Source organism: Hypanus sabinus, chromosome 14, assembly GCF_030144855.1.
Source record: "Hypanus sabinus isolate sHypSab1 chromosome 14, sHypSab1.hap1, whole genome shotgun sequence".
Classification (NCBI taxonomy): Eukaryota; Metazoa; Chordata; class Chondrichthyes; order Myliobatiformes; family Dasyatidae; genus Hypanus; species Hypanus sabinus.
The window spans coordinates 62594704-62606831 of record NC_082719.1 but is presented as its reverse complement, the minus strand read 5'-3'; the positions used below and the strand labels follow the sequence as shown (position 1 = coordinate 62606831).

Below are 12128 nucleotides of genomic sequence, written 5' to 3'. Positions count from 1 at the left end.
TGCAACTACAACCTCCTACTTCTAAATATCCAAACAGGGGAAATACCACCTTAATGTCTACCCTGTCAAATTTCATAAATGTTTTATTTGGTTCAATGACATCACCTCTTCTAATCTCAAAAGAGCATTAGTACAGTTTGCTTACTTCCAAATGCCCTATTACCACTTCCTTAGTAACAGGTTCTGGCATTTTCCCTACCATGACATTAGACTACCTGGTCTGTAGTTCATCATCTCTCTCTCTCCTTTTGTAAATAGTGTGACACGTTTTCTGCTTCCTATCTGTGAGAATCATTCTAATATCTAAGGAAAATTGGAATCCATATTTTCCTGCCCACCTCTTTCAAAACCTTGAGATGCAGCTCATCAGGATCTGGGATTTACCAGCCTTCAGTCCTATTAATTTCTCTAATACTGTTTTCTTGTGAATGTTAATTACTTATTGCTTCCCATTCACTCTGAACCAAGAAGAAAAGCACAAAATTAAGTTTCTCTGCTGTCTTTATTGGTCAGCAACCCTTAGAAATTTATGCTAATCTTTTAGTTAGAACATATCTGTAGAATCCTTTTAAGTCAGTGTCATTTGACTATTTTCATATTCCCTTTTCCCTTTCCTTATTAAAGTCATGGTCTTTTACTGAATTCTGAAATTATCCTAATCCTCTGGCTACAATTTTTCTCTGTCTTTTTGGCAGTATTATCAACCTTTTCTTTTGATTTGATATTATCTTTAAATTTAATTTTAGCCACAGCTGGGCCTCATTTCCTATTCAGATACATATGTATCTGTCTACTAATTGTCCTGGTGATATCCATTGTGTGTTTATTGCCAGACCTCTTGTGGTTTGCAACCTACCATGGCCAGTCTGTGCCTCATATTATAGCAGTCAGGATGTTTTTTTTTGAGTTTACCTACTTCCAGACTGAGTTATATGACTTCCAGTCTTTATGTGAAATCTACTACACTATGATTGCCGTGGTTACTTGAAATGACCAGGAGACGCAGACAATTCTTCGAGAAGTTTAAACCTTTATTTGCAAACAAGGCTGAGGCAATCAATGAACTTGTCACCGAAAGCCCACCGAGCTCCGGTGTACAGCATTCTTTATAGTAATTTCTTATCTCAGTTACATCTCGGTTTTATCAGCATACCCAATCAATTTTTAGTTGCATATCATCTATACATTAACTAATCAATCGCTCTTGCCTAGCTTTCGGTGCCCCACCAGTATCTCTTTCCAGTTCACATCTTGGGCCTCATTCCTGGCCAAGGCTGTTTCTCAGTCAGCCTCCTTAACCTCCCTCACATTACATCTTCTGCTGGTACCATCCTGTCCGCCACCGTTATCTCTAAATAAACAAAGGCTGAGTATAATACATGGAGTACATTTTAGCTAATTAGTGCTGCTAGCTAAACAGATGTTCTTTAACTGGCACAATATGTAGCTAAGAGAATACAATGTATCTAGTAAAACAATACATAGCAAAATGTGTCTAGTAAAATAATACATAGAAATATTCAGTACATAGGAGTGATTACATAGTATAGTAAATAGATAGTACATAGTGATTATATTTCAGGTATATATAGTGATTATGTCAGGTATATTTCTCAATATGATCACGCTTTCCTAAAGGCTTCTTAACAACTGGATTATTAATTAATCCTTTCTCATTACACAATACAACAGCTTGTTTCTTCAACAAACTGATCTAGGAAATTATCTCATATGCGCCGCGAATTAATCATCAATTTCATTACTATGTCATCTATTACATTATCTATGTATCGATTAATGTCACGTAAATTATTGCATTACTCCTGCTGTGTGTGCTCCTGAAACCCCAGTTTACATTATGTTCCGCGTTATTACCACTGTTTGGGAACCGGTGGAGAACTCCCACTCACGGGCAGTTTCACGACTCCACTCAAACTAATACTGAACTGCTTTTTGATGTGTTGAAGAAAGATCAATTTCTTTTGCTGTTTTAATCCCAACCTTCATGATCAGACCTTCTTTTCTAATAGCTGCTCTGGATATTTTATCCCCAATTTTGGGAACATTGAGATTACATCTTTGTAGTGGCAACCTGACCGCATGTCGTGAATTTTGTAGTTTTGTGGCAGCGGTATACCGCAAGCCATAAAAAAAAAGCTTCGTTACCAAACAAAAACTGAAATAAATAGTGCAGAGGTGGAATAGCGAGGTAGTTTACACGGGCTTGTGGATCTTGCGGGAGGGAAGAAGCTGTTCTTAAAACGCTACATGTGGCACTTCAGGCTCGTTTACCTCCTCCCGATTCTAGTCATGAGTCTGTGCCATTAATTTTTCCTTTTTGTAAGAAACAAGTAAAATAATCTTCAATTTTACTTTTTGACTATTTTCTCCTGCTGACTCTAACTGGAGATATTCTCACATGTCGGCATGCTCTGGTCTACTTGGTCATTATGACATAGCAGGTTGTGGCAGTTTACTGGGTCCAATCTAGCTGCTACATTTAAAACAAAGTGTGACTGGGCATTACATAGACTTCTTTTGGCAGGATGCATTTTGGAACAGCCCACGATCGTTAAAGCTCTTGATCACCATTTTGTTTATTTTTCAACTCTTGGCACAGAGATAAACGACAGCAAGCTGACTGGAAACAGCAGCAGCCCGAATTTTATAACCGGAAAGATGGATATAATTCAATTTTAAGCTAAATAGATATTCGCGCTTTTAAAATAGAGAAATCTGTTTCCACACATGGGATACAAGAGCCTCTCTTTAGTTATCGGCGCGGGACCAACCAGAAGTGAGGGTTTTGTTTCGCATAGCAACCTGTGCTGCTGTTGTCACCTGACAGACACATTAGCCAGCCAACTGTTTCTGATTAGCAATCTTTTGTTACTGGCCGCCGAAGATTTATTACTTTATGAACAAACGTGAGAGACTTCAGCTATTTCCTCGACCTGTGATTTATCTGTAATGGAAGTTTAACCCCGCAGAACTGTCCATCAAGACTGTTTTCTTAAACCTCTCCATGGGTACAGTGCGGCCTGTTGGCACAGACTCCAGTTTCGTTGAGCGGAAAAACTCGTCTCCACCGTCTCTTGGAACCTCAGTAAAATTAGTAAAGCAGATTGCCTAAGTAGCTTTCTTCCTCTCCCGCAACAAATTGGGAAGCCAGATTGTATTAAATTTCATCGAAACTCTCTGGGGTGTTCAGATCCACGAATCCGGAGCTGGTTGGTTTTAATTTATGTATATACATATATACTTTAAAATAATGAAGGTTGCAGTGCTAGACTTGGGAACTATCTTTGCAAAAATCTTCACCACTTCTGCTTCTCCTGTGGTGCCTCCGGTTGGTTCTTCAAGCAGCGGGTCCCCTGCCTCTCCTCGTGGACCGCCAGTGTCAGTATCTTCATCCAAAACGACGCCTTTCATTTCTTCCCTGTTCAATGTCTCAGGGAAAAGCTCCGTGCTGTCTGGAACAGCCCCTGGCCCAGAGTGCTCTGCCGCTCTGAAAGTCTGCAGCGCCTCTCCACTCCCCTCGGCCGGCCTGAGCACAGGGGCTCCAGCGAGACCGACGCCGAGCTGCAGCCCGGTTGGTCCCGGTGCAGCGAGAACCGCGCAAGCTCACGGTGAAGCCGCCGGTGTTGTGATGGGCAGCGCGGCGAGGTCTCCCTTGCACGTCGCGGAGAACGTTGGCTGGAACCCGCCCATCAAGCAGTACCCGTTCGCTTTGCCCGACATCGGCGAGGAGTGGCTGACAGATACCGAGCCGGTGGAGAATAACACCGAAAAGTAAGGGGGTTCTCCACTACTGGGGCCGCGGCATGGGGAGGCCGGGAGGGCGAGACTTGGCGTTGAAGTGCAGACTCGTTTTCTCCGGGAAACTGGTTTAATCGTGATTTGTTGGCTTTGATTCCAGGTCTGCCCGTGTTACGCAGTAACTTTTGTTATGTAGCATCTTTGGCGTTAGTAAAACTCTTGCTGAGACAGCCATTAAACAAAATTCGAAACTCAGCTTCGAAAAAGTTATTAGGATGTGTGACCAATAGCTTGGTCGAAGAGACTGATTTTAAGAGCGTCTTAAAAAGAAAAAGAACCCGATGTGGATCAGTTTAGGAATGGAATTCTGAAGTTTTGGAGCAGGCAGCTGAAGGTTTAGTTGCTAACATAGTGGAGTGACTGAAGAAACTAGAATCGGGGTGCAGGAATCTCAGAGTTTTGCAAAGTTAGCAGAGTTCCGGGGCAAGTACTGTATGGGCAAAACCATGGAGGAATCAAGGAGGGAATTTTAAAATTGAGCTGCCGCTTTATTGGAAGCCAGTGCTGGTTAACAAGCCCGAGGGAGGGATTCCTGCATGTAGACCAGTCATCAGAATGGTGTGTGTGTTTTCTCTACCGGGGATACTGTCTTCAGGATGACCCAGAAACTGGCTTCCGCTGCTCCACACGGATAGTTGATTGTTTGTTACGGGAACTTTTCACAGTCCCGGGACATGATTGCTTCCTTAATGGTGGACTTCAGCATTTTCCCAACGCCAGTTTGAACATGATGGAATAATGCTCTGATTTGCGATTGTTTATTTATTCCATCATGGTCAGGTCTTTAGGTTTCTGTCTGTAGCTCATCCGCCTTTCCTACGGTAGTTTTTGCCATTTAATTGCTGCAAGTATTGTAGGAAAGGGGGATGAGAGTGCAATTCTGCGTCTGTTTTTAAGATTATAAAGCAGGCTTATCAGTATTTCCATTTGTTTGCTTGGAGTATACCGTACGGTATTGCTCACCCTATTATAGGAAAGGCACTATCGAGCAGGAGAGGGTGCAGAAGAGATTTGAGGATGCTGCCTTACTGGATGGCGTGACTTATAGGCAGAGGTTGGCCATGAATGCTTAGAGTGTAGGGGAATGAGAAGTGGCCTAGGAGTTTCTGATATCCTGAGGAGTGTGGATGAGTGGATGGCCATGATCCTCAGTGTGAGAAATCCTGAGCTAGAGGACACAGGTGAAAGATAGAGGCGAGAGATTTAAAAGAGACCTGAGAGCTAACTTCCTTACACAGTGTGCAGTGAGTACCTGGACTGAGCTGGAGAGGAAGTGGGTGAAGCTGGCAGTATTGCAACATTGAAGAGGCATTGGATAGGTACATGGAGGAGAAGAGTTATAGGCCGACTGCAGGCAACTGGAACTGTCGTGGAGGCTGCAGATGGGCTGAATGGCCTGTTTTCATGCTTTATTATTCTTTGACTCTAGTACAGTAAAACTTGTTTAATTTGGTAGAATTAATGTTTTGGTGCTGAGCTGAACTGGCAGTTTTCCAAATTATTAAATGTTAGTCCAATTAATATTCCAATGTATTTCTCACTTTCATAGATGTTAAAGAGTACTATGATGTTTTCTGGCTAATTGGGTGAGTTTAGAGAGAATGCAGGAAGCCGGACCCCGGTGTATTAATGGGAGTTGGTGTCCATTGAGCCACATGCTGAACTGCTGGGATTTCCAAACAATCTAATAGTGGATTAATCAGAATTTTAGTATCACTTTTCTCTGGTGATAATCATTCTCAGTTTCACCGAGAGTTTTGCCTGGTTTTACCACAACTGTCATTTCAAATATTGTCATCCTGGGTTCCCTTAATGTCCTCTACTAGAAAGATGATTATAAGATTATTTATTTGTTCAGTCTCTGATTCTCTGCTTTTCCTGTAATTAATTCCTTAGCCTCAACCTCAACCTAGTATATGAGGGGTGATTGATAAGTTCGTGGCCTAAAGTAGAAGGAGTCAATTTTAGAACACATAGCACATTTATTTTTCACCCTCCCCTAGTGTTGCCACCATGTCCTCGTGGACCTCCTTGGGTGATAAGTTCTTGAGACCAAGGTAGTGGATGACTGCACGAAGGCTGAAGTTGTCCATTTTCTCAGACTGTGCTTACTTGCAATTTTCAATTATCTGAAACAGAAATACCACAAGAGTTGTTAACATCAAACTTTCTGCATAATCACTGAGTTCAACTGCACATGCATGTAATGAGAGCTGTATAACTCATCTACCTTAGGCCACGAACTGATCAATCACCCCTGCTGTGGACCACTTTGTGAAGGTCCAAGATGCCGACTTTTACAAAGAAGGGATCCGTATGCTCCATGACCACTGGACTAGTGTGTAAATGTAGGAGGGGACTATGTTGAAAAATAAATGTGCTAGGTTTTCTAAAATTGACTCCTTCCACCTTAGGCCATGAAGTTATCAATCACCCCTTGTATACTGGTATAATATGTATTTTGAAGCTGTCAGTATATGCTGTATATTTCTTGTTAATTTGCTGTTATTTATTTTCTACCCTTTTTTCCTGATTTTTTTTCCCAGTCCATTTGCTGAACACTAATACAACAACAAATGTCTTTTTCAATATTGTTCCATCCTCCTTTCATTAGCTGCTGATGGATTGCCCTTTTAGTAGACATTTAATTTCTCAGTCTAATTTCACAGGCTGGCAATATTCCCATAGATCCTATGAGGAATTGTTGGAACTGCAGAATCAGACTTGTGTATCTTGTGTTAAGTACCATTTCCCTTTCATCCCTGTGATTGCTGATGTGCTTTGAAACTCTTGTTTACTGAAATATTTTTTAAAAATTTCACCAGTTTTCAGATCCTTCTGTAACCTCTTCCTGCCCTACACAACTCTCCATTCCCTAATTCTGTGCATAGTTCAAGCATGAGTTTTATTACTCTATCATTGTCATCCATTGTTTGAACTGTCATCGTCCCAAGCTCTGCAGTTTGTTCCCTTCTCAGCCTCTTGATTTACTTCTCTTTTAAAATATATCATTAACAAGCTCTGGAAAATTTCTGCTGATGTCTGCTTCAATTGATTGGCATTTTAAAACTTTTTTTATTGTAGGGACTGTACAGTATATTCATCTAAGTTTGTGTTTGTTTTATTCAGATAATGTGCAGTTACTACTATTACATCATGGCATATTAATACCTCCTATTTCAACCTCTAGATGGTTTCCATCATCACTCTGATATGTTCACTGAACATCCACTTCTAGATATTAATGAGCTTTAATCTTTCAATTTGCTATCTAGAAATATATAAATTGAGACCCAGCTTATGATTTAGACAGGATTTCCATAACTTCACTTTGTATTCTATGCCCTATTTATAAAACAGGTTATTCTTTTTACCAGCTTTTATCATGCTGTTGTGAACAAGTTATGAAAATCGCATTTCTCTCTGCTTGCATCCTCTTTACACAAGTCAATTTGTGTTGTGTCCTCTCCCATTTATTTTAAGCTTGTAAATGAAAGTATATATTTAGGGAAGGACTAATCAATAGGTGGCTTATTTGTTGGAAAATTTGAATATGAACAGAATAGTAGGTAATAGGATGTTTAGAATATTCATTAATGGATGAATTGGGGTATATATAATATTCTGTTCAAGGGCTAAAAATTATTAGTTCCACTGGACATTTAGCACTAGGTAATTAATGCTCATTGAGTCTTTCCATTGGTTGGGGTCAACGATGAACATTGCATCCTAGCTGTCTACATGACAGGGAAGCCAGGGCAATATGATTTGGAAACAAGCTGTTGCTCGTGCAGCAGGCTTCCCCTTTCCGTGTAGTTAATGACTCCAAAGGAATGGCAGAGACTGATACAGTTTGGCACCAGCAGTGTCACAGGAGTTTCCAGTTAGCATTGAACTCAATGTAGGGCCTTAGGGACTCCAGCTGTGGATTTTTTCCTCTGGGGTTTATTCTGGAAGCCTTGCCCATGAGTGGTACAGCTACAAGGCAGTGGAGATTTAAGATTCAAGTTTTCCTTCTAGCTGAGCTACCAACCATGGCTGATGATTCCAAAGTGACTGGTTTTAAGTTGCCAGTAATCCTTCTGACACATCAGTGGAAACAGTTCCGCTGGTTTAGTAGTTAAATCACATGTGAAGGCCAGGAGCTGGACTTGGTTGTCAGAGGCTATTTAAGATGCACGTCATTGTGAGCATTTAATAGGTAGTCAGAGTTTATCACCACTACCTCCCCCAGCTATAACAACCTTAAACAACTAACACTCACTAAGTATGGCTTAATTTGTTACTAATGATTGATGATGTTCTGCAGCAGTAATTCAAGCATGTTGGATATCTGTGACTGCTTAACCATTGTGAGACTGAGTGCAAAGATGTATTAAAATCATTGGAATATGCTAATAAATTATTTGGCACATAAATATCGAGGAAGCATTGCATTTCCGAATAAATTAGCAGTGTTCTAAATGGATTGTCATAACAGTTTGTGTATTCCGTTTGGGGTGTCTTGAAATCCATAGTAGGGTATTATTTTTGCTTTAGTTATTTGTTGTTATTAACTTTGGAAAATTTTCAGGATTAAAATTGACATACTAGCATAGAAACCCATTTACATAGTTCATAGTGATGTTTAATAACACTGCTTTCTTTTCCCTTCAATGAAAAATAACATTGTATAATGTAAGATCACAAAGAATAGTTTGCTTGAAAGAAGATGAAGGGTCACTGCCCGAACATCGACTGTCTATCCTCTCTATGGATTTTGCCTGACTTGTTGAGTTCCGCTATAATTTCGTATGTGTTGCTGAATATGTTTGGTGTAACAATTGAGCAGGATAACTGTTTAGTTCATAAGATGAAATACTATAGATCATTACAAAATCTGTCAATTATGAGGTTGGCAGTGATACACTTACAGGATTTTCTTAACTCAGTAATTCTGCTGACCTTTACCTTTAACAGCTCAAGGTTGCTTTAAGGGTGTATAACCTATTTAGTGAAAATATCACAATGGGAAGATAGCTTGCAAGTTGAAAACTGCATTGATGTGAGACCACAGCAGTTGGGAAGAAATTTAATTAAAACAGCAAACCAAGCCAAACTTCACATAGTATAATATTTCTTCTTCACAATGAAATATCTAATAGCCTGCCATTCACAGACCTGAAAACTTGAGCTGAAGGTTTAAACTGAAGTTTTCAATATTTAATTGTCTCTGTCATAGTTAAGTTTAGAGTGCAAGTAACTAATTAAAAAAAAGTTAAAGAAAGAACGGTTAGGTGTAGGTTTCAATTCTGAATCTAGAAGATCTGGTTCCTCATTAGCATTAATATTTGTTGCTTATTTTTGTGTAAACATTATCTTAATTTTACTGTAGTGCAGAGAACTGATTGTCAATTAGTATGAATGAAATGCTCCAAATTGTGAAATTAAACATAACACTTGTAGAAGATGATTAATTTGTTTGTTATTGCATAAGAAAGGAACGGTTAGCTTATTTCATGAATATTCATTGGATTGTAGAAACAGAAGATGCTCCATGTGTAACTGGAGCATGAATTTTATCCCATAAGCCTTGGCTATTGAGGTCATCACACTGGTTTACGATCTTCGTGCTTTCAGTTTTAGTATTTAACAAGAGATCATTTTCTAGCTTCAGTCAATTGTCTCATTTACCAGGGACACCTCGAAGAAATTTAAGTTAATATTCTGACAATTTATTGAAATAAATGGAAGTAGGTGTGACCATCCATTTAAATTTCAGCATGTTCTTCTAAGGGAGTGCTCAAAAATTAATTATTTCCAGTGGCTGGATGTAAAGTTTAGTATTGAAGCAGAGCAGAGTAGATTTGAAGGTGAGCAAAGGGTAGGGGTTGTGACTGGGTAGCTGTATGGTGTTTACGTGCTTTTAAATTGGAACCATACAATAATTTACAATGCATCTTTGCATTCATGCTCCACCTAAGTGAAGATCAATGATGCCTTAAAGGCACAGATTTGTAACTAAATGTTCACAATTCAGATTCCATACAAGGTGCACTTATTCAATCAATGTCTCCTCCTCCAGGTGAGAGGATATTCCAGTTACCTTGCTGGTGCAGTCCAACGCAATCTGGATTTTACAGAGCATGCTTTTTTTTGTGATGAAGTCTTCTACTTTTACTAATGTACAGAGGTTCAGATGTGTGGTAAACTATGTATACCTGTTTGGACACCCCCACCACTGCTGACTGCTCCTGTGGCTCCTCCCACAGACCCCTGTTTTATGGCAATTAGGGATTGGTTCCTCCCTCAGTCTTCGATATGGTCGTGTTCCCTTTTTCATTGTAAATAAAAGCCTATCATTCACTTCCAGTCTCCTAGAGTTATTGATGGTGCATCAAGATGTCATTTCTTAACCAAGATAATTCAGTAAGAGCTGCACTTTTCCGCACCATCAGGAAAGCAAAATGTGATTATCCACAGAGAATGAACAGCCTTTTGCGACACCAGAGATACAAGGTGCACGTGACAGGGTATTCAGACTATAACCCTGTACATCGATGTCAGTAACACCTCTCTTACTGATAGGATACATGTCTTTTACATATGACTTGATGCACGGGGCAATGTGTCAGTGACACCCCCTCACCCCCTGAGGAGCAGGCCCTCAGGCTGGCCACAGCTAATATGAGGATGATCCTGTCAGAGTGAACCCACGTAAAGCTGAGAGAATATATATGGTCGGGTGCTCAGGGACTGTGCAGCCCAGCTAAGAGGTTCTGACAAGCAATTTCTACATTCCCCTGGAACAGTCCACTGTCCCTGCAGGCTTCAAAGCAGCCATCATCATCCTGGTGCCCAAGAGGGTGACTGTAACCTGCCTTAATGACTACTGTCTAGTGGCAATGACCTCAAAGCACAGCTGGTTATGGACTACACTAAATCCCATTTTCCTGCTCCATTGGACTTTTTCCAGTTCACTTATTGCTCCAATTTCAGCCTCTGTCCTGTCCCACCTGCAAAATGGTGCCTCATATGCCAGGATGCTGTTAATCAACTTCAGCTCAGTGTTTAATATGATCATCCCTTGGAAGTTGGTGGGCAAGATGTCCTTGTTGGGTCTCAACACCTCTCTGTAACTGGATGTTGGAGTTCTTGCCAGAAAGACAACAGTCTGTATTGGCTGGAGCATCTCTGGCTCCATTACGCTGTGCATTGTCACCCCCCCCCCCCCCCAAAACCCCAGGGCTGTGTGCTCAGCTTGCTGCTGTTCACGATGTTAATACGTGACTGTGTTGCTAGATCTAGTTCAAACCGAGTCATCGCTTGCTGATGACACAACAGTGGTTGGCGTCATCAACAATGGTGTTGCGATGGTGTACAGAGAGGGGGTAGAGCAACTGGTGGAATGGTGTGAGCACAGCAACTGGGAGTCTCAATGTGGGCAAGACTAAAGAGATAATAGTGGACTTTAGGAAGGTGCAGGCTGATCACTCCTCACTGCACATAAACTGCTTCTCCATGGAGAGAGTTAGAAGCACCAAGTTTTTGGGACAATCTCACCTGGTCCTACAACATCACCTCTTTAGCCCAGAAAGCACAACATCATTTCCCCACCCTCCACCAAATTCTAATCATTTTTTTTAGGAACATCTTTGGGAGTGCCATGATGAGTGCCTGGTATGGGAATGCTAGGCATCTGATCACGAGCCTACAGAGGATTCTGGGGACTGATGAGATCATTGGGGCCTCTCTTCCACCCATCCGAGATATTTAACAGGAGCACTGAGTATGCAGGGCCCTTAGCATCGTCAATAATTTTTCACATCTGTCCAACAATCTCTTTGACCAGCATCCCCCTCACCCCCCAGCTGTGAGACTGCTGAACTCCCCACTAGGCAGGTCTCATCACGTATGAAGCACCAGTAGTGTATACTATTTACTTTTTCATTAGTGTTGTAAATCTGATGCACTATCAATAACTCTCTGAGACGTGAGGCGAGATATTGGCTTTTATTGACTAGAAGAAGGAACAAGCAGTGGTTGACCACCATGCTACATCCTGGAGACTGAGAGACAGGGCTCAGGCCCCAATCGCCTTTATACCGGGGTCTGTGGGAGGAGCCACGGTCAGTGAGAGGAGCCACAGGAGCAGTCAGCGGGGGTGTGGGGGGTGCGTGTCCAGACAGGTATATGTAGTTCACCACATTCACCCTCCCTTTGTTTTAAAAGAGTCCCCATGGGGTGAAGTTTCTTACAAGTATATTTACAGGTTAAGTCTATCAGGTGGTTGAATCTGTCGCTGTGATCTACGTAGCACCGGCTGTGAT

The 12128-nt window shown here is 41.1% G+C and overlaps 1 protein-coding gene across 2 annotated transcripts in view; it reads left to right on the top strand.

The window, feature by feature from the left end:
• The first annotated feature begins 1040 nt into the window (after positions 1-1040).
• The window catches only part of LOC132404807 (protein FAM149A-like), a 101240-nt gene continuing 90152 nt past the window's right edge, over positions 1041-12128 (top strand). Inside the window, exon 1 of one of the 2 annotated variants that reach the window (XR_009515680.1) lies at positions 1041-3792. Coding sequence is in view for 1 of the 2 variants with exons in the window: in XM_059989310.1 (XP_059845293.1) it covers positions 3245-3792 (548 nt within the window). In the remaining variant the exon portion in view is untranslated. The remainder of the gene's footprint in view (positions 3793-12128) is intronic. The other variant, XM_059989310.1, reaches the window with a different exon arrangement.